This window comes from Prionailurus bengalensis, chromosome A3 (genome assembly GCF_016509475.1).
Source record: "Prionailurus bengalensis isolate Pbe53 chromosome A3, Fcat_Pben_1.1_paternal_pri, whole genome shotgun sequence".
Taxonomy (NCBI): domain Eukaryota; kingdom Metazoa; phylum Chordata; class Mammalia; order Carnivora; family Felidae; genus Prionailurus; species Prionailurus bengalensis.
In genome coordinates, this window is record NC_057354.1 from 133,955,794 (window position 1) to 133,983,093 (window position 27,300).

General features: G+C 47.5%; 1 protein-coding gene across 8 annotated transcripts in view; it reads right to left on the bottom strand.

Moving 5' to 3' along the window:
- Positions 1–27,300, bottom strand: part of ASAP2 (ArfGAP with SH3 domain, ankyrin repeat and PH domain 2) — a 171,575-nt gene that overhangs the window by 42,095 nt on the left and 102,180 nt on the right. For 4 of the 8 annotated variants that reach the window (XM_043604561.1, XM_043604557.1, XM_043604560.1 and 1 more), the window contains exons 7-12: positions 23,015–23,100; positions 17,002–17,077; positions 16,621–16,707; positions 8,006–8,109; positions 7,833–7,902; positions 1,467–1,554 (exon numbers count right to left, since the gene is read on the bottom strand). In XM_043604561.1, coding sequence (XP_043460496.1) covers positions 1,467–1,554; positions 7,833–7,902; positions 8,006–8,109; positions 16,621–16,707; positions 17,002–17,077; positions 23,015–23,100 — 511 coding nt within the window. Of the gene's footprint in view, positions 1–1,466; positions 1,555–7,832; positions 7,903–8,005; positions 8,110–15,726; positions 15,736–16,620; positions 16,708–17,001; positions 17,078–23,014; positions 23,101–27,300 lie in introns of all 8 variants that reach the window. The other 4 variants (XM_043604558.1, XM_043604555.1, XM_043604554.1 and 1 more) reach the window with 2 other exon arrangements.

The following is a 27,300-nucleotide window of genomic DNA, read 5'->3' on the forward strand; positions in this document are numbered from 1 at the left end:
AATTCAGCAAGGCCTTCTGGGTGTCTGAGGCAGGAAGCCGTGGCCTGAAGACGTTTATCATGCAGCAGGTAGTAGATCAAAGATACTGAAGGCATCTTGGCAAACGTCAGCCTGCCGGAGCGCTCACGCGAAACCAGGTGTGCACAGGCCGGCCTTCCCACACGTCCCAGGAAAGCGGTAACACACGCCTGCCATCTACCGACCCTCCTCGGTGCCTGACCGGAAGTTACAGGCGTGTGGGCTGGAGGGTGCTTCTGGGTTGTCTGCAAGAGTGGAAGAGATGCTCCCATGACTCTCTCATGGGAGGTCCCCAGGGGTGCTGAAGGTGCCCGGGGGCAACCTGACTGGCACCCAGTAGTTAATGAAGCTTGCCCGGTTGTGCACACATCGGGGGCAGATGTGAACGCTTCTTAGGGACACGGGGTTTGAAGCAGGATAAAGTCAGTTTTTATTTTACAAATTAGTCTGGAACCTGAAGGACAGAACAATGCCCAAACCCTTTAGGCACATCACACTGCTCGACACTCTCCTCCAAATTAGTACGGTGCGTATTAGAACAGGGAAACCAGGGCACGAGGGTAAGCTGCCATGGGCCTCTGCCTCCTCACCCAGACTAGTGGAGGTGGTAATAATTACCTCGTAAGCTTGCTGTGAGCAATAAATTGTACCGGAAATAACTCCCTAGCCCTCAATAGTGCAATCCAACAGACATCTCAGAAAGCAGCCACTCACACTCTGGGAAACTGAGGCAAATAAGAAAGCACCCACCTTCCGAAAATGTATGGTACAGACTTTTCCTCTATAAGTACAACTCTTGTGCCCAAATCCCTCGTGACCGTCTTGTGTAGGGGTGCTGGCCCCTTCCTTCCCCCAAACTGTAACCCTGCCACCTAAATGTGCCAGGAACAAAAAAGGCCAATGTTGTTTCCTTTAAAACACACTCGTCCGTTCCTTTTTCCTTAGGGATGCCGAGCAGACACTCAACACAGCAGATGGTTCTGTGGTCACTCTGTCACGTGTGCCACAAAAGAAGAAAGACGTACGGAAGCAGGAAGACTAATTCTGTGGCGGGAAAGGCAAAACGATTTCAAAAACCAAAGTTTCCAGGGTTTTGCCAAAGACCTCATCACATTAGCCGTGCAGCATGTCTAACATCACCCAAACCACGGAAGCCTGGATGACAGAATCGCCCTTTTTTATAGTTAAGTGAGGGGATTTCAGGCTTGAGGGCCAACCCAGTATCATCTCCGTGTTTACAGGAGCCCATGAGGAGAGCGGGGCCGCCCTCAGCATCAGGTCCTACACTGGACACCAGCAAGCAGACAATTATGAGTGGAAAGAAGAAGGTGTGGATGTCACTTGAAAGGAAGGCATTTCTCCTCGACAATCAATTCTCTGAAATGGGATTGATGCCCCAGCAGCCAGTTTAATTTCTCTGTGGAGCAAAATCTGAGAAACAAACTTACGTGAAATAAGGTCAAAACACTTTTTCTCCTCGGGGTTGGTCTTCACTTGACAGGTTAACAGGTTGAGCTTCGCGGGAGGCCGGTTAGCCTGTTCAGAAACAAAGGAATGGAGATGGGTGGGAAGGAGGACAAAATCATACCGCACCATTTCTCACTAAAATACAGCAAGAACAGGATTTCCACCAGTTTGCAAAAAGATCGCTTTCGGAAGGCAGATTTTGTGTAGGAAGACACAACACAGGCACGACACAGGGTGTCCTTGAATCTCAGCTCCCCAGAGGGCAAGCTGCCATTCCCTGGGAGGGACACTTGGTGGCCCACACACCCACCCGGCCAGGGGGACAAGGGCTGCTGGCTTTGAGGTCGACAGCACTGGGCTTCCTGAGAGCAAAATGCTCCACAGCTAAAGCTCCGAGACATTCCTACCGATGACACAGATGGTTGGCTGGGTGACTTGGGCACCAGCTCTATTTCTGGTGAGCTTAAAAGTGTTTCCCTGAGTGTAAACACTTGCTTCTAAGGAAAGAAATCTCACAGCACAAAAATGACAGAGAAATAATGTTCCCTACTTTTTGAAGTCACGACAGGTAATAGATAAATAACGTTAAATGCTAAACATCTGTCACTTACGTTTCAACAAAACCCAACTCACTCACATAAATACCCCGAATCTCGCCAACACCGTGGCAACAAAAGATCACAATTCGTTTCTGGCAGACAGGTCTCAAAATGGGTATTTTACTACCGTTTCAAAAACTACCATAGGTAGTCCAAAAACAAGCCAAGATCAAAGGATAACATAATTTTAGGGGGAAAAAAAAACCTGTGACTATTCAAATGGCAAAATGTCTCTCAGAAACCTTGGAGAACTCTCCAAATATGAATGGGCTTATCCTACCCACCTCCCAAGCTGCTGAGGGAAAGACTGAATAGAATACTGTGTATGTGAACCTCTTGTTCAACCTCCTGTGGCTGCCGGCTGCATTTACAAGTTGTAAAGGCTTGGATCTGGGATTCATTGAAAAAACACACATACGTGCATCCACACCTGGGTAGTCCCGTGAGACCTTCATTCATTTACAGACCCTTTCCACTCAACTCACAGAGTCAGTGGTAGAGGCAGCATAATCCCTGTTAAAACAGGACGGATCCTTACAGTGCAAACAGTTTGGGTTTGATACAAGGAAGGCGGGATGAGAAGGTGGATAAACAGGGTGGACCAGACTCTCCTGGCTTGTGGGATGTCGGCCTCATCTCTTATACGAAAGTCACTGGATGGTCTCCACCATAGACGCCTAACAGAATCCTTGGATCATCAGAAATCAGCATTTGTTTCAAGTTATTTATTTATTTATTTTGAGAGGGGGGAAAGAGGGGCAGAGAGAGAAGGAGGCAGAGAATCCCAAGCAGGCTCCCGGCTAACAGCGCAACTTGGGGCTCAAACTCATGAACCATGAGATCATGACCCGAGCTAAAACCAAGAGTTTGACGCTTAACTGACCGAGCCACCCAGGTGCCCCAGAAATCGGTATTAAAAGACTGCAAGTTCTGTCTAATCTTGCGAACCTTGACAATTCCAAGTGGAAGTACCATCAATCCAATTTTGGATCTTTGCCAACAGAATTACCTGGCTCACCCGGGAACCAACACACTGAATGACGTATTTCTGCAGCACCAAGTAGGAGACCACACCACGACGTGACCACGTATTTTACCACAGAAAGTCTGCGTCTGTACCATTACCTCCTGTGATGACACAACCATATGTATGTGCATTTAGGGGACATTCCTGGCCTACTTCCAAACTGCGGCTGTCCGCGGGGTCTTAGACACAGGAACAGTAAGAGGGGTTGGTGAACTCTGGTAAATACTGAAACGTTTTCATGCACAAGTGTTCTAAGTATGTTTAGTAAATCAGCTCATTTAATTCTTCTCACTGACCTTTGAGGCAGGAACCGCTCCAGTTTTACAGATAAAGGTACTGGCCCACACAGGCTAATTAATGTGATGGACCTTCTTTTCTACAGCTTGGGAGGCGGTGAGGCCCCATGTGAGCCCGCCAGCCCGGCCTCGGAGCACAAGCTCTTAACTCCTGCTCCCGCCTGCCCTCTGCATGGCTTTCTGTGGGAAGCAGTCACCGACCTGGACGTATCAGTGCGTATCTCCGGGTGCAGCAAAGCAGCACAACCGAATTAATACCAGCCCTGCCCGGGCCCCTCTCGCTTATATTCTTTCATTTTCCCCGCACCACGGGGAAAGCTGTCCCTTCTCACTGAGACAGCTACCATCAAAGACAGACTTCATCCTTCACAGCGTACGAACACCACAAAACATGGGAAAATATTCGGTGCCTACATATGAAGTCGGAGTAATTACAAAGGCACAGAGGTGGCTACGTGTTAAAAAGAACAGCGGTAAGAGGAGGTCCACAAAATTTAGAACAGCCGATACCGCTTAAGAGGGTCCGCTTGCATGTTTTACATTAATCGTTGTTTGCTATTTGTCCAGCCAGATTACCAGAGCTGTAAGAAAAATCTATGGGAGAATATTTTTAAACGGAGAAAACTCTACCCATTAAATTCCCTCTCCTGCTGCTATTTGGGGAAAATGGTGTCACCATTTAATTCAGCTACAGAATGGTTCTAATTCATCAGATACCCGCTCTCCAAGGAGCGGGAAACAGAGACCCCTAGATTTCATGGATTAGTAAATATGACCGAAGGTGTGGATTATTAGAGTTTCCATCATTTTAATCATGCCATTCTATTTTTTCCCAATTTGTCAGGCTTTTAAGGTTTGTGGTTTTTTTTAACATTCATTCATTTTTGAGAGACAGAGCATGAGCAGGGGAGGGACAGAGAGAGAAGTAGACACAGAATGGGAAGCAGGCTCCAGGCTCCAAGCTGTCAGCACAGAGCCTGATGCAGGGCTCAGACCCACGAACTGTGAGATCATGACCTGAGCCGAAGTCACTTAACCAAATGAGCCAGCCAGGGCCCTTAATAGGTAGTCTGGACTCTTCATGACTAACAATCATTTAAAAAAGAAATTTAGACTGCAGAAGAACCAGTGGACATTTCTTGCAGTTTAAACAGTCCCCAGTCCTTGGCAGTGTGGCAAAGCGATGCATGCATTTGGCAAAGGTGATACCCAGTCAGTTATTCTGTCCCAAGGATCACTTTTCCCAGTGCCAGAAAACACAACGACTCTCAGCGAATGGGGAACACCAACTAGGCTTTCAGCGAATGCATCAGGATGTCATCACCGTCCCTCTGCTAGAATACAGAGCACGCCGTCTCATTTCCCGAAGGCTGCCAGCTTCCGGGGAAGAAACCGGTTTGGGGAACATCACAAACACACACCCTGGGCTTCCACAGCATCAAGATCGGATTCTCCACCGAGGGCCAGATCCTGTTCTTAGAGCCCCATTTACTCAGTCAGGTCTTTGAACCACTGTCCTTCTCTCCCCCGATGGTAAATTTGCCTCCTCAGGGAGATGCTGGCTACCTAGGTAAGCCACACAAGGAGCCAAATGCAAACAAAATCACACAAAAAGGCATCTCTCAGATCCCTCTCTCGGCAGAGGTTAATTCACACCACCGCACGTGAACGCTTTCTAGGTGCGACGGCACACCTGTGTGCGTGTGTGCGCACGCATGTGCACGGAACAGGCAGGATGCACACGGAGGAAGGAGAAAAGGAGAACTCTGTGGTATACACACAGCTCCTGCTATAGTTAGTACCCCTCTTATCTTCCGGGCCAGAGCCCCCGCCTGACACTCGGCCGGGCTAGAGGCGATGTCTGCCCCAGCAGCTCCCAGCCCGGGCTGCTCAGGGCAGTGTGAGTGAGTCATACAGAGAGCACGGATTCCCTAGAGAGGGAGCCCCCTAAACACAAAGCACTTGTTAAATATGCAAGTTGTGTGGCAAGCTGAGCCGTCAGCAGGCTACTAACGCTAGCTCTCACTGCACCATCTGCCAAAGACTGGGGCAGCCCACCAACGTCCACAGGAAACCGAGTCTGTGTCTTCCGGAGAGAAGTACGGGTAATGGAAGCGACAGGAACCCAAGCTGACCCTGCCAGCAAGGGAGTACTAGGCCTGCTTTCACTTCCGTCGCGGAGGGAGGACCACTCACTGGCTTAAGCTGAGGCCCTGGGTCCAGGAGAACATGTTAATGAGGCAAAAATGCCAAATGCCTTAAGAGCTGTGAACAAGCATGAAATGAAACTCGGTCTTGCTTTGTCAAATTTTCTGCATCGAGGCAGTAAACCTGAGTTAAAACAACCGAGTGGAAAACCATTTGAAAGCAAATCACAGAATCATAGGTGTTTAGAGCAGGGAGGGAACCTGGCCATCACCCAGTTTAAAGTTTATTCACTTTGAGAGACAGAGAGAGAGAAAAAGAGAAGGGGAGGGGCAGCGAGACAAGGAACAGGGAGAGAGAATCCCAGGCAGGCTCTGTGCTGTCAGTGCAGAGCCTGATGCGGGGCTCAATGTCACAAACCGTGAAATCACGACCTGAGCCGAAACCAAGAGTTGGACACTTAACCGACTGAGCCACCCAGGTGCCCCTACGGTCTTGATTTTGAACAGGCGTGGTGGTGACTGAATAAATTTGCCTCCCTGAATCTACAGCACTCCTCCCCAGACACACAGGCATGTCTATATGGAGAGCACATCACATCAGGGTCCAAACTCCAGGGCCCCAGGAGGGATGTCATGACCATGAAGGATCCAGTAACAGCTCCATATTAGAAAAGAGGAATGACCTCTATTTGCCTGGGCAGGAGACACATTCAGCCCCCAGGCCAAAGGGCCAACGAGATGGCTACAGACACTTGACGTACGCTGGGTCCCAGTCAGGGACGATGAAGGGGCCCCAGGAATTGTAGGTCCAGTCTTCCCGTTTCCTTCCAGAGTACTGAGAAGAGCCCACGCTGAGCCGTGACCTGTCTACAGGAGCCTGTGCTCCTGCCCAGCTCAGCTCGGCCTGTCACCAGGGGAACTGGTGGAAACCAGGGGGAGGGGAGGAGACGACAGAGACCCAGGGTCATGTCCACTCCCATCCACCCACAGGACAGAGGCCGCCAATATGCACACAGCACCAGGCCTCCTGCCTGGGGAACAGAAATGCAAGGCACCACCCATGCCGCATTCTCATTAGCACCAAAATAGCAACAACTCTGCCTTTAGACATTTCCAAAAACGTCTAGCAGCCTATGTGGTATTTACCAGATTGTGTCATACAGGTAAGGTGACAATATGCCTGAGCCACTGTGGGAAAGAGGACTGTGGTGTGAAGGGCTGTGTTTGTAACTGTGGTTAAAATCCTCGGTTTCTGAGGGGCGCCTGGGGTGCTCAGTCGGTTGAGTGTCCGACTCTTGGTTTCAGCCCAGGTCATAATCTCACGGTTTGTGAGATTGAGCCCCGTGTCAGGCCCCATGCTGACAGCACGGAGCTTGCTTGGGATTCTCCCTCTCCCTCTCTCTCTGCCTCTTCCCCTCTCGTGCACGCTCTCTCTCTCTCTCAAAATAAGTAAACTTAAAAAAAAAAAAAATCCCCGGTTTCTGAAAGCTGGATTAGTAAGTCATCTTACTCTGACTGATTTCTCAACAGGCTCAACATACAGGCCTCAGTTTCTTGCAAGGACTCTTACACACAGGATGACAGAAAAAGGACTTGACGAAGGTTGGACGCCACGTGTTGGATTTCTATAATATTACTGAAGTTCCTCTTCTCTTGGATTTCAACTTTCCAGAGTCCTGACCACTTGAACGCTTTTCCCTTTATGGAGAAGTAGGAAATCTTCCCAAGTAGGAAGTTCAATTTCCAGAGACAAAGACAGCTGGGAAGCGGTGTGCTGTTGGTTTCTGGAAGCGTCTGGCTTCTAAAAAAATTTTTTTTCAATGTTTTTATTTATTTTTGCGACAGAGAGAGACAGAGCATGAGCAGGGGAGGGGCAGAGAGAGAGGGAGACACAGAATCGGAAGCAGGCTCCAGGCTCTGAGCCATCAGCCCAGAGCCCGACGTGGGGCTCGAACTCACAGACCGTGAGATCGCGACCTGAGCCGAAGTCGGACACTTAACTGACTGAGCCACCCAGGCGCCCCTGGAAGCGTCTGGCTTCTAAATGACCTGACGTGTCAGGTATTCCTAACTCTGTCAGGCAGCGAACGACACAAAGCTGTCCCTGGCCAGAGAAGCACAGACAGGGGGCAGGTGCACCGAGTCAAGAAGGACGCCAAACAAAACTCTCCCAACAGGAAGGCCTTTAAGAGGCAGGTGCAATGCCGTCCTGGGCATGCGGCTTGTATCACTCTCTCACCTCACTGCAGCAGACCGAGAAGTAAAAGGGAATACTTACGGTGCCGTGGGATATGGTCAGAAAACCGTTTTTAACCGAACACTTCCTTTTCTGCCACACTTTTCGGATCCTGACAGATAAATGGGGGGCAAAAAAAAAGAAAAAGCAGACTTCAGCAATTTTGGACACGAAGGGGCACGCGCATTCCAACTCGAGCAGCACTTTCCGCTTACCCATCGCTCTTCTTGTACAGGCTGCCGTTCCGCTCGGTCCCGTGCTCTTTGTTTCCCTGAGGCTGATGTAAACTATAGGCTGTACTCTGGCGAATTTGTGACTCCTAAAAATGGTCAAGAAGTGGTTTTTAATCCTGTCCAGATTCCAAGCTTAAAAAAAGCTGTCCTTAATTTTTTTTTTTTAATTAGAGACATGTCACCTATCACCACACCAAAAAACGGACAGAAGATTCATACCCAGGAATTCATAAACGTCACCTACCAGGCTGGAGAAGGAAATGTCAAACCAGCATCCCCCAACTGGCTGAAAGAAATGAGCCATTTGGAAGTTACAGATTTTGCTTAATTATGAGCCTTAAGTCCCCGATAATGGCAAGAAGCTCTTGGTGTGGCAAAAGCAGTCCTCAAGGAGAAAAGTAACCTATGTGTCAGAAAAAGCAGCACTTTTAAGCAAGAAAAAACCCAAAACAAGGTTCTACCCCTGACTTTAGGCAAGTTACTTAAGCTCCCTGCCTCAGTTTGCTCCTTGGGAAATAGGAAAACAATACCCAGCAAAATGGTAAATACAGCAAGGTCTGAGTAAGATGACACGTGTGACCACCTGGTACATAACAGGTATCGAACCATATTTCCTTCCTGACCCATCAACCCAGCAGAGGGGCCAGAGCCTGGACCTAACTGCCTTAGCCTCAGAGTAGACAGGCCACTTGCTTGGCTGAGAATCTGGCTGAGTCCGCCACACCGGGGGACTCCAGTCTTCAGCTTCTTAAGGGCAAGGACCGTCAGTGAAACCCTGGACATCCAATGGGTGCTCAACTATTTGACAGATGGGATCGGAAGCCCCGAGCTGTGAGTGGGAAGGAGCTGTCCAAACTAGCACTAGAAATTCTGGCAGACATAAGGAACCCAGGGGGAGCAAAAGACAAACAGAGTTCACAGGCCAGCTCTTTATTGAGAACCTCCCACCCAGTCCATTTCATGACGGAGGAAATAGAAACACAACGAGAATAAGAGATCTACTTAAGATGCAGAGCTTATTAGGGCCAGAGAGGAGAATGGAAGGGATTGCCACCTCCCCCTCGAAGCTCTTTCCATGAGCCCTCACCACGAGCCCTCACCTCGTCCTGAGACACGAGGGCCATGTCTCATCTCCACTGTCAAGCAGGTGACCATCCTTGGGGAAGCCAAGGCCAAATGATGCCAAACAATGAAGAAACTAATGCATGACAATCAGTGTTATCCAAGCCAAGAATACAAGTGCTCAGGAAGTGAAGAGCCAAAGGAGGAAACCACAGGAGTCTACAGAGAGTGAGTTTTCAAGATGAAAGCAAGAACAGGCAGAGAATAGGGGAGGGTAGTGGTAGCTGTGGTCATCCTCCATGGAAATTAGAACAACCAATGTAGCTAAGGTAAAGTGGGCCCAGTGGTTGAAGGGACAGACAGGCTTGAGTCAGAGTTCAGACTTTATCTGAAAGCAACAGCAAGCCACCTGGATTCCTGACAGGTCTAACGGTTTTTGAAGCATAACATATTTAAAAATTTGTTGAAAATTATCTATACTTTCTTTTGTCATTTGTACTTTAGATGTCACATCTAAGAAACCATTGCTTGCTCCAAGGTCATGAAGATTTACGCCTATGTTTTCCTCTAAGAGTTTTAGCTCTTAACAGTTAGGTCTTTGATCCAGTTTGAGTTCATTTTTGATTATGGTGTGAGGTAGGGGTCTGAATTCATTCTTTTGCTTGTGGCTATCCAGTTGTCCCATCATCATTTGTGAAAAAAACCATTCTTTTTTCTCTGAATTGTCTTGACTCCCATGTTGAAAAATCAATTAATTGGCCATAAGAGTTAGGGTTTATTTCTGGACTCTTGATTCCATTTCAGTGATCTGTAAATCTATCCTGTGTCGGTCCCACACTGTCTTGATTACTATAGCTTTGTGGGGACTGAAATCAGAAGTGTGAGTCCTCCAACTTCTGTTCTTTTACTGTTTTGGCAATTCTGGGTCCCTTGTGTTTCCTCATGAGTTTCAGAATCAGCTTGTCAATTTCTGCACAAAGGCGGGGGTGGGGTTGACAAAAATGGCACTGAATCTGCAGACCAATCTGGGGGCTCTGGCTGTCTTAAATGTATTAGATCCACCGCTCCATGAACATGGTCTATCTAGCACTGACTTTTTTTTTTTTTTTTTAACTGTGAAATACATCTGGGACAACTTTGCAAAAAAAAGAAAAGTAAAAGAAAATCTTGATCTGAGAAATCAATAATGGGCTCAAGCATCCCATTACTGAATTGACCACAGAGCCTCAACAAGCAGACCGAAAACAGGAGAAACGTCCTCATTCTTCATAGGGAGTTCACGCGGCACTCCTGCCTCCAGACAACTGGGGCAAACAACTCATTCATCAGGTGAGGATAGTGCCAGTTTCCACATTCTCTCAAAAGGGCAGGATATTAGCACTAGAAATCCAGAGCAAACCCAGCTTTAAGCATCACTGGGAATGAATGCAGGGGAGGAGAAACAGAAGTGTGCTCACCTCTGTGAATCTCTGCGCAAGACTAAAAATAAACCTGTCAAAAGACTAAATTGCACAACCAAGAAATACGACTATTGATTTGGGGTGGGAGGAGGGGGGACGGAGCCTGCACAGAGTAAATGGTGGAGTCATGTGATAACACTGCTCAAAGTGTTCGTGCCAAGCATGGTGATCAGAGCCCTCACAGGCCTGAGGCACAGAATAAGGGGCTTCCTCTTTCCAACAGAATTGGACTCTCTACCAGACGTTAAGGAAGAAATTGCCGTTTTTACTCTTTAGACCAGGCATTTCTTGAATCAGTTAAAAAGTGGAGGAAAATCTGAAGCTGCACAATTTAAAATGTGTACATCGGAGGAATATAATCCATTTGACAGAAAACTGAACCTGCTCTCGCGCTAGTTATCTCACCAACTTCAAGGTGACTTGTAGGTGATCCAACAAAACCAGCCCTCCTTCATCTGCTCATTCAGGTCATTTTGTTCACACCTGGTCAAGTGAAGGGGTGACAAATGAAGTCCGCCTTTTCACATAACCAAGACTGCAATTCAGTGGAATATAATCCGAGGGAAAAGAGCCTTTACTTCTGGGGAGAAGGAGAATCTAACATAGACAGAGGTGACTGGTGGGGGGCAGGGGTGGGAGAGACTCCTGGAGACTCTCCATCATACTCTGTAGTCTCCCAGAAAGCCAAGGATGCCCTAGGATCTGACTGAGTCTCACCACATGGAGATGTTGTCTAAAGCACATAGGTTAAGTCGGCATTTTATAGACCTTCAAAAGGCTCTCCGAAGATCTGTCAATATGCACATATCCTCTATCCTGCGACATCCAGCCATGTTCTCGGATCCCAGGCACCATCCATGACCTTAAAGTCTGTGTGGCCGTATGAAATATTAGCCATTGGGTCCTGCCAAGGCAGACTGCCCAGGTGAGCAGAAGACTTAGCATTTGAAATGTTCGGGAATAGGGGAAAAAAGAGTGATGATGTTGCATATGTTATACATATAAAAGTTTACTCATTAAATCAGAAGGATCCCCAAGGTCCCTAAGACTCTAGATCATAAAAACATACACACTTTATCTGTCCACCTCTTAGAAATTCTGTATTCAGACAATTCTTGCGATGAATGGATTGCCGAGGGGTCACCCCTGGACACTGAACATTTCTCTACCAAGGGAGAGCTGTACCATCCACGTATCTCCCAAGTACGTCCAAGGACCTTCTCAGGCTACGACAGGTATGTCCACCAAGTGGACACAACCTGGAGCAAGAGGCTTTGCTAAGTAAGCACGAAGCTGTGGTCTAAGAACAGTGTTTTCGCTGGTCTCAATACCACACATTCCCCATTATTTATGGATAATTTTAAAAAAGATTCTGTCTGATACAAGGTATTATTAAAGTCATATAACCTAGCTAAAGGGAATACGCTTGCAGTGGAACCGACCGGGCTTCAAATCCTGGCTCTAACACTACTAAGTGGACCCCGGCAAATACACTTTTCCCCTCAGACTGAAGGCGTAAACGTGGACTGTGATACCACCTGCCCGGCCAGGCTCTTGTCTGCATTACTGCTCACAGCTACAAGGTGCCCAGAGAGACCTGTGAAGTGAGGCAAGTAGGAATGGCCAAACCATAGAGCAGACCCCAGGAACGGTGAGGGGTCAGGCAGTCAAGTGCTAGTGAAGGCAGGGAATGGGGGAAGTGGGCGTAGGGGTCAGTCTAGATTGGGGTGTGACGGCTCCTAGGTCAGAGTGGGCAGGGGGCCAGTCATGAAGACAAGATGCCAGATCACAAAGCCGACACTGAGGGCCAAGTGGGCATTAGGATGACCTATCAGAGACAACACCACCAACATCCGTCTGTCACTCTCCAACCACCAGCAGTGGGGAATTAGGTATTTTTTTTGCTCACTATGGTTCCTCAGCACTAGGAACACAGTATGTACTGAATGAACGAACGAGTGCCTGTTTATCAAGACACTGTGTTGAGTGTTTTATAGAAACTATCCCTTAGATCTCATAACAACTGTGGGAGGTGACAGTATTATTTCTGATTGACTGATGGAGAGACCAAGGCACGGAGAGGTCGGGAACCTTGCTCCATGCCTTCCTGGTAGGAAGCGAAGACCCACGATTCATCTACGCTCTTCTGCTCTGCTAGACATTCATTCTATGCTCTTCTGCTCTGCTAGACAGCTACCCAGGCGAATTTTCCGTCCTGGTCAGAAGCTGGCCCACCTGCCCCACCTGCTGGGACGCTATTAACTCCGAATCATCTTCCAAACCCTCATTCCTGACACACACCCGCCTACCCCACACTAGGGAGACACCCATTCTTGGACTGGCCTCCACTGGAGCCATCGTCACACTATATACCCCAATGACTTTGTGACCCACTCCCCGATTATGAGCCCCATAAGAGGTGAGAGCTGTATCTATCTTATTCTGTTTGTGCACTGTGGTGCCTAGCTTAACATCACTGCTAAGGAAACGGGAGTTGACCGTGTGACTCAAGGAACGAGTCTTCCACGGAAGGCGCACTGACGGCCAGTGTCAAGCCACCTGGGAGCTTGGCAGGAGAGGCCAGGAAGTGGACACCTGGCCAGAGGGTTGTGACGAAGGCCAGATCCCGGCATGAGAAATGCAAGCCTAGACCAGAAAAGCCAGTGACGGAAGAGAATTATGGCCGTCGTGGGCCTCTGCTCCCTGGACAGTGCATACTATTCAAACACACTCCCACCACACAGGGACACTCGAAAAGGGGGGAGTGTAAAGCTGACATGAAGAGAGACCACAGTGGAGGTATCCAAAGTGGGAAAATCACTATAGCTTCAGCACTCAGGCTCCCAGAGGCTGAGTCCTCCCCGCCGGAGGGACGAGCCTGGGTTCTCGACATCCAACGACTCAGAACCCACATGCCAACGACGAGGTTCTGGCAGAGAATCTGCGAGCACTGCCACGGACCTGTCCCACAGGACTCCGCGGAGATGGGACGTACATGGGACGGGGAAGCAAAAGGCTGATGCAAAAATCAGCAGTACTGAAGGGCTTTAACTTCAGAGAAGGGATCTCTCCCAAGTGTTAAAACTGTGGTGCGTACATAGGTGCTCACTATACATTTTTTTTTTAACTCTTCTGTAAGTCTGAAAAGTTTCATAGTAAGATAGTAGAAAAATCAAACAGTAGAATCTTCTCTACAGAGAGCAGAAATACGAAAAAATAAGCATGTCAGTGATTCGGAGGTGTGGGGCGCTGGGATCATAATGGCATAGTCTCCTTTCCAAAATGTAGCCACAGGGTGACAAAGAGAAGCAGGCCAGAGCCACCATATGCAAGAGCCATGCTCTTCATTTAAACCAAACGATTAATGTTTGAGATTTACAGGAAGGCAACAGGAGAGGGGCTCCCACCAACCATCAATGCAGTTTCCTTGGGGCATGTTACCTAGTTTTTATGAACTGACATTATGGAGTAAGAATTTTCATAACATTAAATAAAAACCATAAACACCAGGGCGCCTGGGTGGCTCTGCCAGTTGAGCATCCCGCTCTTGATTTTGGCTCAGGTCATGATCCCAAGGTTGTGGGACGAGCCCATGTTCGGCTCCCCACTGAACACGGCACCTGCTTAAGATTCTCTCTCTCCCCCTCTGCCCCTCCCCCCCCCCCGCTCGCACACACTGTCTAAAATAAAAATAACAACAAAAAAACGTCAATGCCTTCAGTTTTCTAAGTCACAGGAAGAATCCCAAGAAAGGGGTTGAGAGCTAAACAGTGCCCAACGTTTCATTCTTGCTACAACTGGAAGGATATGAGACAGACCCCCCCCCCACCCTGCCCAATCATAAACATTATTTAGAAATATATAAAATTCCACTTCTACATGTTTGCTTCTTCCTGGCAACTATACCCACAGACCATCCAATCTATGGAATGCATCATCGAAAAGCAATGCAGAGTGTAATATATAGTACAATACGATCACAAGCAAGCGCCCGGAGAGTTCGATGTTTGGGCAGAAAGCTGAAGACGAGTGGTAGAGAGGGTTCTTATGACCCCTGTGTGCAGCAGGGCAGCTGGGCTGGTCCACAAAAACACACAAACACGACAAACTGTAAAGACTTCTGATCCCTGCTGGCAGACTTGTTACACTTCTCTGTAAAGCTATAAATAACCAGCTGATAACAGCCGGTCTTCCCAAACCTCCTGATTCCACACAGCCAAAGTAAACACGGCCTTTGCACTGCGCCCAGAGGACCACTCAACTCCAGCATCTGCTCTCCTTTATTATAAACCTGAGCTTCCCTTCATGGGACCGATACTCCTTTCCAGGCAGGAGCAGCTCTGAAGCACTCCCAGCGTCGCACTGGAGGGCCGGCTGCCTCCGTGGCGGTGGGGCTCCCACACCCAGCACCACCCTCTTCCAGTCATGATTGAGCCCGCTCTTCTCCCCACACTCCAAGTTCTTTTGCTCCTTCTTATTCTTCTGCGTGTAGCCCACGTTTGGGAATATCGAAGTGTCAGGATCTATATTCCGCAGACTGGAAGGAAGGGAGGAAGTCACCACCCTGTGGGTAACTTTGAGCACTCTCACGTAACTGCGATCTGCCAATCTCTCACTTAGCTGACCCGCGCTCACCAAGAGCCTAGCGAACGAGCAATATGGTACAACGTGATGGCTGGCGCAGAAGGCGGGAGGGCATCCTCAAGCTGCTCAAGGTCTAGCTAGAGAGAAGAAGCATCTGTGCACTTGAAGACACAGCCAACAACCCCAAAAGAAAATATCCTGATTGAAATAACATGAACTCAGATCACTGGGGCTGGGGCGAGCAGAGGGGGTCTCCAGAGACAGGTCTGGGGATGGATGAGAAGGACATGGAGACTTCAGCTAGGCAGTGGCGGGGGGGGGGGGGGGGGGGGGGGGAGGGGGCGGGGCGGGGGGAGGGCAGAGTCACTTCGCGTCCACAAAGGAACAGCAGCAAATGCATAAACCGTAAACTTGGAAATTTTCCATTTCACTAATATTTGTGCATTCAAATTCGTTAGCCTTTAATAAAACCCAGAGAAAGGGTTAAAATGAAAAATACTGCTGGCCACTAGCAGATGCGTGGAAGAAACTAATTTTTTAAGTTTATGAAGAAAGCATGCAAAACTCTCCAATTTATGAAAATACTGAACTACTTACTCTCCTAGACTTCGGTCACAAAGGTAAATGCATTTGGGAGAAAAACAACAATATTCAGTTATAGTACAGGAACTTAAAACAGAGCACACGCAACTGCCCACCACGAACATCATGTTCTGAGTAGTTCAACAGTCATTCTTCGTCTAAACTCTACTAGTAATACATTCAGATAACAGTCCTTTATGGACAAGGAAGTGGACAATGTTAAATTTCCCATTATAATATCCACTCTGCAGTAAACGTACCATATAATTACCTTAAAAATGTACTTTTTGGTATTTTTTTTAAACAAGCCTCCAAAACACAAACTGTCACTGTGAACGTGTCAGCATGCAGAAAAGGGAGTACAGGACAGACATGAGGCCAGAGAAACTGAGGTTTCCTGCTCATCCGAATGCAGCTGTAAGAAAATGTAGCTCCCCACGTTTTTCAGGGCACAATCTCAGGGCTGGAGGCCTAGGTGGCCACCTGTTACCTGCTGATGCCCCCGAGGACAGACAGAGTCCACAGACACGGGGGCACGGAAACCACAAAGTTCCAGGTAGAAAATCAACGGCATAAATAGCGAGCATCTGAGTAATGGAGATGTTAAGAGCTACTCGTGAACAAAAAAGGGTTTAGGAGATGTTAAGAAGCCACACCCACAAAAGGGTTTATATGCTGCTGTGAAGGCCACACCTCCAGTAAATGCCTCCCCCATGAAATAAACACATCTAAAAAGACGGTTTTATAAAACCTAACTCAAAGAACAAACTAAAAGTTCGGTGGTAGCTGATAGAGCCCCAGAGTGAACTGTGAGCATCCTGGAGGATGCTGAAAGTCACATTCTTGAGTCCCAAAGCCCCCGCGACACAGGTATAAAAACAGCAATCTTTCAAAATTAAATCCCCTCACCTCTTTCTGTTCAACCTGCAAGGCTGATTTCAAAATATCGCGAAGTTGTATCAACTGCCTTCTTTCTTCATCCTGGGCCTGCTTGATCTTGAAAAAGCAAAACAAAGTGGAGAGAAGCACGACTGAGGTACAGTGAGGTGCTGGGGCTCATAGGGCATCTCCACATAAGCGCCTCAAATGCACCCCCCTCCGATTACACCCTCTCGCAGCCAAGACAGAGGACGGGAACGGGGGCTTCCATACTCCATGAGGCATCACGAGGCCGTCAGCGTCCGGGTAGCACGGCACGCAAACACAGGGGCACGCAGACGCAGTGTGGAAGTCAAAGCATGCGCTGCATAAAAACCACTTCAACACTAACGTGGGAGGGAAGCCACTTACTGTGTGAAGGTCTGTGGAAAGTGTCTCAATGGAAGGCTTGAGGCTCTCAACTGCTTTCAGTCCATCCTGGAAAAAACTAAGAGGAAAAAAGAAGAAAGAGGAAACAATGTTGTTAGATGGAGAAAATACTTCTTTAAAGGAAAGTGAGTGAAATCGTTATGTAATTCCTGGGGGGGGGGGGGTAGGGGGGAAGACTGAGGGACCCAAACTTTAAAATGTCAGGCAAACAAAGAAGAAAATCACACTTAAAACTGCACGAAGTGACAGAAAAGGAACGGCAAGAAAGTCTACGTGTTTATCATTGTTCTTGATGCAGAGGAAAGAAGCCCTAAGTTTTCTTTTTTAAAAAAATTTTTTTTTTCTTAATGTTTTTATTTATTTTTGAGACAGAGAGAGACAGAGCATGAGCAGGGAAGGGGCAGAGAGAGAGGGAGACACAGAATCCGAAACAGGCTCCAGGCTCTGAGCCGTCAGCCCAGAGCCCGACGCGGGGCTCGAACTCACAGACGGTGAGATCATGACCTGAGCCGAAGTCGGACGCTCAACCGACTGAGCCACGCAGGCGCCCCAAGAGCCCTAAGTTTTCATTGTATAGCGGGAAGCAGGAACCTCCTGGCAGCAGGCAGTAAGGGCTTTGGCTCAGGAATGGAAGCATGTGAGGTCAGAAAAGCATGGGGTGCAAAGAATAAGACACCGAAGCCTCTTCCTTCACAGTTAACAGCAAGTAGAAAAGAGAATGCAGGAAACGGCCATGCCCCATCTGCAGCGTAGGGGAATGTGGCTGCAGAACCGGACCTCAGATAGAAAAAGGAAACTTTTTGTTTTAAAGCTCAGAACTCCATATTTGTGAGGTCATTTATAGTAAGTGAGGCAAGAAATGTCACAGAAGGCAGACAAGTTTTCCTGCAGGAACAGTGAGCTGATGCTCACCACTGCCTCCGAAGCATGTTGTGTACCACCCTCTTGAGAGAAATGAAGAAATTGCTTCCCCACGAGCTCAGGACAGAGTTCAAAACCTGTCATGAGACCTGTAGCACCCACGTGCTTTGGCTTCCGCCTGTGTCTCCAGGCCTCAAGTAGCACCATTTGCCCCTTCCATTCACTAGATTCCAGACCTACCAGCAGTCTATGGCCAACAGATCCCTCCTGCCTCAGGACCTTTGCATATGCTGCTTCTGCTTTCTAAAAACCTCTCCCTGCGAATATCTTCTGTTTTGCCTGGATTATTCCTACCCATTCTTCAAGTTTTAAGTTAAATATCACTTTGTTAGTGAGGTCTCCATGCTTTAAAAAGAGTCTCCTTGCTATATTCTCTGAGCATTCTGTCTCTTCCTTCAAAACCCTTAGCACAACTAGCATTACGTAGCCATTAGTGTGTTTGTTTAAAATACACCCACCCTCCCTTAGATCTGAAGTTCCAGAGGGTAAACACACGGTATCCACAAAGGCTCGCACATTTCAAGCACACAGTATTTGCTGAATGAAAAAACAAACTGATGAAGGGAGGAAGGACTCTCCAGCTTTGGCCGGATGACTGGAAGGAGACGATGTTCAAAATGTGATGTGGGTCTCACAAGTATTCACGTGAGGTGATGGTTATTCCTTCTAAACTCAGCGACGGTCCTGGGGGACTTTCCCTGGTGAAGTATGGCATGGACAGGAGGGGCTATAAAGGCAACGCAGCGTGACATTTAATGCGGTAATTCCAAGGGGGAAGGGAGAGGAATATATACGGACGGAATGTGGGTTATGAACCGTTACTAGCCAGGCAGCAGGAATCGCAGAAGCTGTGCTAGAAGCTGTGCTGTTCTTGCCTGAATTTGCACATTCAGGCGTAATTCTTTGTCCTATATTCTCATTCCCGTATTTTACCGAAGTCTCGTCAGAGTGTTCAGAGGACTGCTCCACGTGTCTGCGTCCACCGTCAGGGCAGAGGGGCCGTGCCTTCCACCCCCTGCCACCACGGCCGGCAAATGACAGGCACTCCTCTAAACTGGAAAGGAAATCAGGGAGCACACACGCAGGAATGGGAAACTGAGCTCCTCCCCTGCTGTCACGAACTCCTCTGGTTCTCATGCTTTGCTCCAGTTACGTTTTTTCTTTACAGAAACTATCTCTTCAGTCACTCCAAATTCTTGTGGAATAGGTAGAAAGAGAGGGAGAGAGAGAGGGAGAGAACACCAGGATGAGGAGCCAGAAGAGTATCACAGAAGATGGCACGGAAATGGTCCTGCTCCTGGGGACCCACGGAGGGGAGCAGGTGCACAGCTCCAAGAATCTCTACGCCTGCAACCGTCCGTGGAGAGGAGAGCCCTGCTGTGGAGGCAAGTACTCAGAACTCAGAGAACTCAGAGTACCCAGAACTCAGAGTACAAAGAACTCGGGGTTTCTCGTCACACATGTCATTTCCAGCATGACCCTGGATGGTGCGCTGGGAGTAACGACACAAACTTGGGTTTAAGATGTGGTTCTTATCTTTGTAATCACCCAGCCGATCTTGACCATCTACTTAGAACACCTCCTCCCTCTGACTGGCAAAATCCCTATCTTTCTGTACCCTCCTTTTTGAGGCGTGTTTTGGCACCTCAGTATACCCTCCCAGGCCTCAGGGAAAGTGTCAAAGAAAAGGGCTGTCGCTGCTTCATCACCTGCCACCACTGTGACATTTCCTTTCTTTTTTTTAAGATTTTATATTTAAGGAATCTCTACACTCGACGTAGGGTTCAAACTCACCACCCTGAGATCGAGAGTCACTGGCTCCACTGACTGAGTCACACCCCATCACTGTGACGTTTCTAAGTATAAACCCTGGCACATTTTTCTTAGGTTGAATCACCAACACTGGCCCAACCTTCAGTCAAACAACGTTTACCACCAATACCACCAAATATCAGTTTTTGTTTGTTTGAATTTTGTTTTTCGTTAAATGGTTTCTACACAGCCTGACCGAACCCTCAAGCCTTTAAAATGCACCTGCCGAGGCTCAGTCTTCAAGCTCCCACCAAGCAGGGTGCCCTCCGCCTCTGGCTGTAGCCTTCCCAGCAGCATCCTGCCATCAGGGCCCAGGACTCGCCTGCCCTTTGCGCCCTGGCCCTGCCTCTCAAGGCAGCAAGCTTGTCTGGGGCCCTGGACCTGTGTCTCCCAAGTTCATCAGGCAACAGCTGGTCGTGGCGGTTCTCAGCAGAGAATATGCTAAGGGAGACCAGGAAGGAGCTACAAGAACGTGCAGTGTGCAGCCACGTGGTCCTCCGTCCAATGGCCAACTCATTCCAGCCCTGCATTAACCTCTAAAATGTGGATGAGAAAAGTCAAAGCTGTGCAAATGATGGGAAGAGCATGCAGTACATGCACGCGCGCGCACGCGCGCGCACACACACACACACACACACACACACACACACAGGACGTAATGGAAGATTCATCATTCTCAAAGGTTGCTGAGCTCATGCCCATAAAAGGCCAACTAATTCACTTTTCCACCACTGGTCTGTTGCTACCCAACGGATCAGTTTGGGCAAAATAAAGAGAAAAAAAAGGAAATCCCAGAATAGCTCTTCAAAATAAAATATTATCAAGGAAGCGACCCACTTCCTAATCTGTCTCACATAAGGTTACAAGGACAAGTACTGAAGAAGTAATTTGTACATTAATCACAAGGTTAGGATTTTGAGTCTCTATAAAATAATTCATCTTGGAAATTCTACAAATTAGAAGCCTTTTTCCGTTCTCTGAGACGCTTTCCAAGCTTGGGGCTCTTCCCTTAGCCTACGGAGAATCACACGGCACGTCTTCCTCGGCGGTTTGACCTCGAGTGCACTGGAGACGTGCTGTCACCAAAACCGTAGTAAGCAGGCCAAAGCTGTGCCAAGTCCAACAGTGCGATTTCCTACGCCAGGTAAATGCACCACGCGCTACAGACTGAACAAATGTCACGGCCCCTTTCCTTGAAGTCCACGTGGTTCGGTGGGAGACACACCACAGTATGAAAGATGCCACGCTGGAAATATACAGGAGGTACGTGGGAGTGTCGAGATAATGCAGAAGGAAGAGAAGTAATTCCATCAGGGGAGGACCAGGTGATTTCAAAGTAGCAGTTAGGCTGGAGGTAGGTCTTAGGGATGGACAGAAGCCAGGGGAAAGCACAAAGGCCCAGCAAGACATTCTAGAGAAGAGAGCAGCATGTGCAAAGATACATTAGCGTGGGGCATGGCCTGTTTGGGGACAAGCAAGCAGACAGGTGTGGCGGTTCAACCTCCAAAGACTTCTCACATCAGTCACGCCCTCCAGGGGCACCGTCCCCAGTCTAGGCCAAGACATCGTCATCTCTGGACTGCGCCGGGACAGAGCTGTGGGCGTAAGTGATCACTCACACCCACTCTTGCTCCTCGTTAAAGCAGAAGTGGAATCGAGAAGCCTTCCCAGAGGTTTCCCATCACCCCCGCTCTCCTCTCCTCGCCTCACACTGTTCCACTGTTTCACAGCCGCCCCCGCCCCCCCCCCCCCAAACCGTTACAGACATCATGTGTTTACTATTTGCCCACCTCATTAGAACCGGAGATTCATGAGTAAGAAGTATCACCAGAACCCTAAACAATGCCCGGCCCTTATCGAGCCCGGGAGCTCGGTATCTGCTGAACGAAGCCCCGATTCGAAACTTTCACGAGCTTCCTCCGTACATTTAGGATAAAACCTAAAACCTGTCACAAGCCTCCAAAGGCCGTCCACGTCTCTAGGCTCTTCCATCTGGTTTCATAGCCCAATACCTTCCCTTCCCTCATTATGCTTAAGTCACACGAGGCTTCTTCCTGCCTTGAGACCCTGACTTGGCCTGGAATGTTCTTCCTCTACTTCTTACCTTCTTGACCTTTAGATCTCGGAGTCCATGCCTCCTCAAAGAGGCCTGCAGCGAGAGCAAGAAGAATGTGAGTATCTACCATACCCTAGGTACTGTGTCTGGCTGGAGGATACAGCAAGGAATGGGGCGGGGCGGGGGTGCGGAGAAGAAGAAAAACCCAGTCCCCGCCTTCCATCTTCATCGAAATCAGGTCCTTCTACTCTTTCCTAGATTCCCGCACTTCAGACACGTTCCAAATGTGCAGCATAAAGCCGTTTGCTGAAGTTCACTCGCCTGCTGGATTCGAGCAGGAACGGTGCCCGTGAAGGACAGTATTTCTCTCCAGCATCCAGGACAACGCCAGACACACAGCACATGCTGCGAGTGAGGGATGAGTGAGGGGCTGGGTTACGCCAGGACTCGGGTTCGGGCAGCAGGGACGCAAGTGTGGCGTGATGAGTGCCGGGCTGTGCGGGGCTCACGTGTGGGCCAAGTGGAGTATGGGAGACGGCCGCGAACACGGAAGCAACGCCCTCTCTCCCACACTCAGCCTCCTTTGCTCATCGTGGTCACTTGCTTTACGGGATAACTCACACAGGACACTATGTCCTTAATTTAACACACTAATTTCTTTTAAACAACAACAACACAAAAACATCTGTGAATCATGCATGAGATCAAACTGGTCTGTCCCTCTGCAGAAAGAGCAAAAATAAATACATCTGATGATTACTATAGATTTTTATATTCTTTGTATTTTTTATCGAAGAGTCTTACACCACAAAATTCGCCCTTTTCAAGCGCACCACTCAGTGGTTTTTGTATATTCACCAAGTTGTGCCATCATTAGCACGGTCTCATTCCAGAACATTTCATTACCCCAAACAGCAGTAATCCCCCACTTCCCCCAAGCCGTGGCGATCAGTCACCTGTAGATCTATTCCTGGCCTTTCAAAGAGATACAATCACACACAGCGTGGCCTTCTGTGTCTGGCTTCTTTCACTTAGCACATTTCCAAGGTTTACCCGTGGTACAGCGTGTATCCGTACTTCATTTCTTTTACTACTGAGTTTTAAGTGACTGTTCATTTTCCTCAATGCAATACTGTATATCTACCAGAAGCTGCCTTAAAGTGAGAAACATTTGAAATGACATCATAACAAAGAAGAAGAACTTACTTGCATTGGGCATGAAAGTATTTGATCAGATTCTGAAGTAAATCCACTCCCTTTTTAATCTTAATTTCATTGACCTTCAGCAGATACTGTTAAAAAAAAAAAAAAGGGTATGTCATAAGCAGAACAGAAGCTTGTGAGGACAGACCACCTTCTCCACTTCTCTGACATCTTTTACTAGGGGTAGAGCTCACGCCAGATGCTTAATATTTTCTGAAGGCCAGAGCTGAACATTTCTCTTAGTTTGGGGCGATATGAATTACCTGACGTCCAGGTAACTAAATGTTTAAGTGCCAAGAACTCCTAGTAGTAAGGCACTGTGCCTTAACCTGCTGGAAGAAATTTTCTTCGAGCTGCACAAAGGATGCGGAGGGGTGGAGTGAAAGGGCTCTACCCATCCTGGACGCTTCTGTCCACATCCTCCTGCCCACATCCCTTCTCTGGGCAGGTCGTCAGCTGCAACACTAAGTGCTAGTGTTTAGTATCTGAGACTCCTGTCACTGTGTCTCTGCTCTTGGCACTTAAGAAAATGTGACTGTTATAAAAACCAAATTAAAAATTTTTTTTTAAAAAATGTTCTATTTATTTATTTAGAGAGACACAGAGTATTGAGTAGGGGAGGGGCAGAGAGAGACGGAGACACAGAATCCAAAGCAGCCTCCTGGCTCTGAGCTGCTGTCAGCACAGAGCCCAAAGCGGGGCTCGAGCTCACGAACTGTGAGATCACGACCTGAGCCAAAGTTGGACGCTTAACTGACTGAGCCACCACCAGGCGTCCCAAAAACCAAATTTTAAGTTGAAATTACTTGAAGCCACTTTTCACTTTTCATTCATTCAGGAACGACCACTAAAATATCAAGAAGTCCCAGGAATCTACAAAACCAGCATCAGGAAATGCATTTGTTCTTTGCTAACGGTTTACAGAACAAAGACTCCGCAAGGTCTCTATCCCTTCCACGGTGAGGATATGGCACACAGACCCCTGAGAACACGTCATCTCCGAGACTAGATGCTCCCAAAAGAGCGGCCGCCCCTGCTGACCACACAGGCGTCTCGGCCACCAACTGGAAAGCTGACGTTCAGGCCACAGAGCCCACCAGGAGAGGAAGCAGCTTGTAAAGAGTTGACTACGAAATTTCAGTTTCCTACACCAACCTCCTGCATATCTTCCCCTTCTTTCAGTCTCATATTTATTCGCTGTTAACAAAGTAAGATGTTTGGCAATGGATCGAAATGGTTACGTGGTTAACAAGATGCTTGGCAACGTGTCAAAATATAAAACGTGCGCCTTTTTGGTATAGATATTCTACTTACGGGAACTTTTTCTAAGAAGATGATCGTAAAAGTTTATGAACATGAATAGAAAACAAGGTTCACTGCAGATTTGCTTATAAAAGTAACAAACGGCAACCCAAATGTAATGAATGGAAAATTAAAGTACGGTGCAGCCACACACAAAAATTGCTACGTAGCCAGGAAGCTAATAAAGCAGAGACTTTCTGACATGGAAAGATGCCCATGACATACTGGTGACTCAAAATAATCAGGATACAAAGCACCAGTAGAAAATGATCCCGCTTATACAAATTATTTTTATGAATGGACACAGAGAGATATATGAAAGACGTTTAGCTCACTATCAAAGTACTTATCTTTTGGGGTGATTTTTTTTATATTGAATACATTTTTCTAATTTTATTTTTTAAATTTACATCCAAATTAGTTAGCATATAGTGCAATAATAATTTCAGCAGTAGATTCCTTAACGCCCCTGACCCATCTAGACCATCCCCCTCCCACCATCCCTCCAGTAACCCTCTGTTTGTTCTCCATATTTAAGAGTCTCTTATGTTTGTCCCCCTCCCTGTTTATATATTATTTTTGTTTCCCTTCCCTTAGTTCATCTGTTTTGTACCTTAAAGTCTTCATATGACTGAAGTCATATACTTGTCTTTCTCTGACTAATTTCACTCAGGATAATACCCTCCAGTTCCATCCACGTAGTTGCAAATGCCAAGATTTCATTTTTTTTATTGTCGAGTAATACTCCATTATATATATACGAGTTGATTTTTAATTTCATATATACAGACTAACTTTTAAAAGTGTATTTTTTTTTTTTTAATTTGAGAGAGAGAGAGTATGCATGCATGTACAAGCAGGGGAGGGGCAGAAGGAGAGACAATCTCAAGCAGACTCCAGGTTCAGCCCAGGGCCCAATGTGGGGCTTGACCCCACGACCTTGGGATTATGACCTGAGCCAAAATCAAGTATTGTACTTTTCAACCAACTGAGCCACCCAGATACCCCAAGAGTGCCTATTTTTATAATCAAAGAAAAACAAGACGGGATCTCTCCTACATTTTCCATTCATGCATGCTCTACATCACCTATTTATGGCACACTGAATTTCTCTATAAAATTCATTTTGAAAAAAAAGTTACAGAGTTTTACTTTTTAATATTCTTTTAAATTTCTTTTATTCTTTATTATTTTTGAGAGAGAGAGAGAGAGAGAGAGACAGACTGAGAGCAAGCAGGAAGGGGCAGAGAGAGAGAGGGAGACACAGAATCGGAAGCAGGCTCCAGGCTCTGAGCGCTCAGGACAGAGCCCGACGTGGGGCTGGAATTCAGACTGTGAGATCATGACCTGAGCTATAGTCGGCCGCCCAACTGACTAAGCCCCCCAGGCGCCCCAACGGAGCTTTAAAATAAACACCTACAAGCCAGTCTTCAAGATTAGATCTTGGGCAACTAAAATTTTAAACCCTAAACAACGGCAAACATTTACAAACTTGAGGTCCTCAGTATGAGGAACCAGTTGAACAATTTTACCACCATTAACTTCAGCATCTCCCTTGGAGATGTTGGATTCCGGGGGGAATGCTTTTCAGACATTCTTTCTTCCCCACAGAGAGCCCTTTCCAGCCCACTTCTGTTTGGCCCACATCTACATCTTTCATCGGATGCGTCCTCTTCTGGAAACCCCACCTCTGCCTCTGTACGTGCACACAGTGCCTGCCTCCGCTAACGGCCGGATCCACTAGGCTCGGCACACACAGGGGCCTGCAGCCCACCCGGGGGCCGGCTCGGAAGGTGGCTCCTTTGTACAACTGAGAGGCGTCATTGACACAGCACATTTCCAATCAAATAAACTATTCTACCAATGCACACGATCCATTCACTGAACCCCAGAAGAGGAAAAGCAACAGTGTGGGGTGCCTACCTCAGAAAGCAATGCGGTGCCCCCAATAGTAACACACTAATGGAGTTTCACAATTCACTAAACTTTTTTTTTTTTTTTAACGTTTATTTTTGAGACAGAGAGAGACAGAGCATGAACAGGGGAGGGGCAGAGAGAGAGGGAGACACAGAATCCGAAGCAGGCTCCAGGCTCTGAGCCATCAGCCCATAGCCCGACGCGGGGCTCGAACTCACGGACCGTGAGATCGCAACCTGGGCTGAAGTCGGATGCTTAACCGACTGAGCCACCCAGGCGCCCCTAAACATTCTTAAACAAGCAGTCTTTTGCAGAGTTTAGGCAAATGTATTTTCTCCTTACTGCAGCTGAAAAAAAAAAGAGCATGACCCAAACACACATATATACATACCTGTTCCAAATCCATTCTTTATAAAACACTGCTACTTAATTTTACCCCAATTAAATAAAAACAATACCTAGTATTTGTGTACCACACAGCAATTTCCTATGCCAGTCTCATATCCTCTGGGCTGATTCCTTCAACACCGTGAGAAATTGGCCAGGCAGGCATTGTTATGTACGAGGTCTGTTTATAAAACAACATGTATCTAAAAACATCCACTCTCCTATCTACAGTAAGACTTTGAGCTTAGCTGACTTTCTAAATATTCACTTAATGGAAAAAAAAAGTAGCAAAGGAAGAACAAAAGAACAAAGAAGACATGAGACATAAAACAACAAAAAAAGTAAGACAGTAGACATAAGTCCAACCACATCAATAGCAACACCAATGTGAAAGGATTAAACAATCCCATCAAAAGGCACAGACTGTCAGACTGGATTTAAAACATGCTGTCTACAGGAAACACACTTTAGATTCACACATACACTACAGGTTGAAAAAAAAACCCCATGCAAACAGAAGCTACAAGAGCTGGAGCAGCCGTACTAATATCAGACTAGTATCACCTCCTTGATCCCGGGACTGATTCTCCTCCACTGAGCACTTAGGAGATCGCTCTGGGAATAAAAACGCATGTAAGCATACTCCTAAGATGCACTTGTCTAAAAGCTGAATGCCTGCTGCA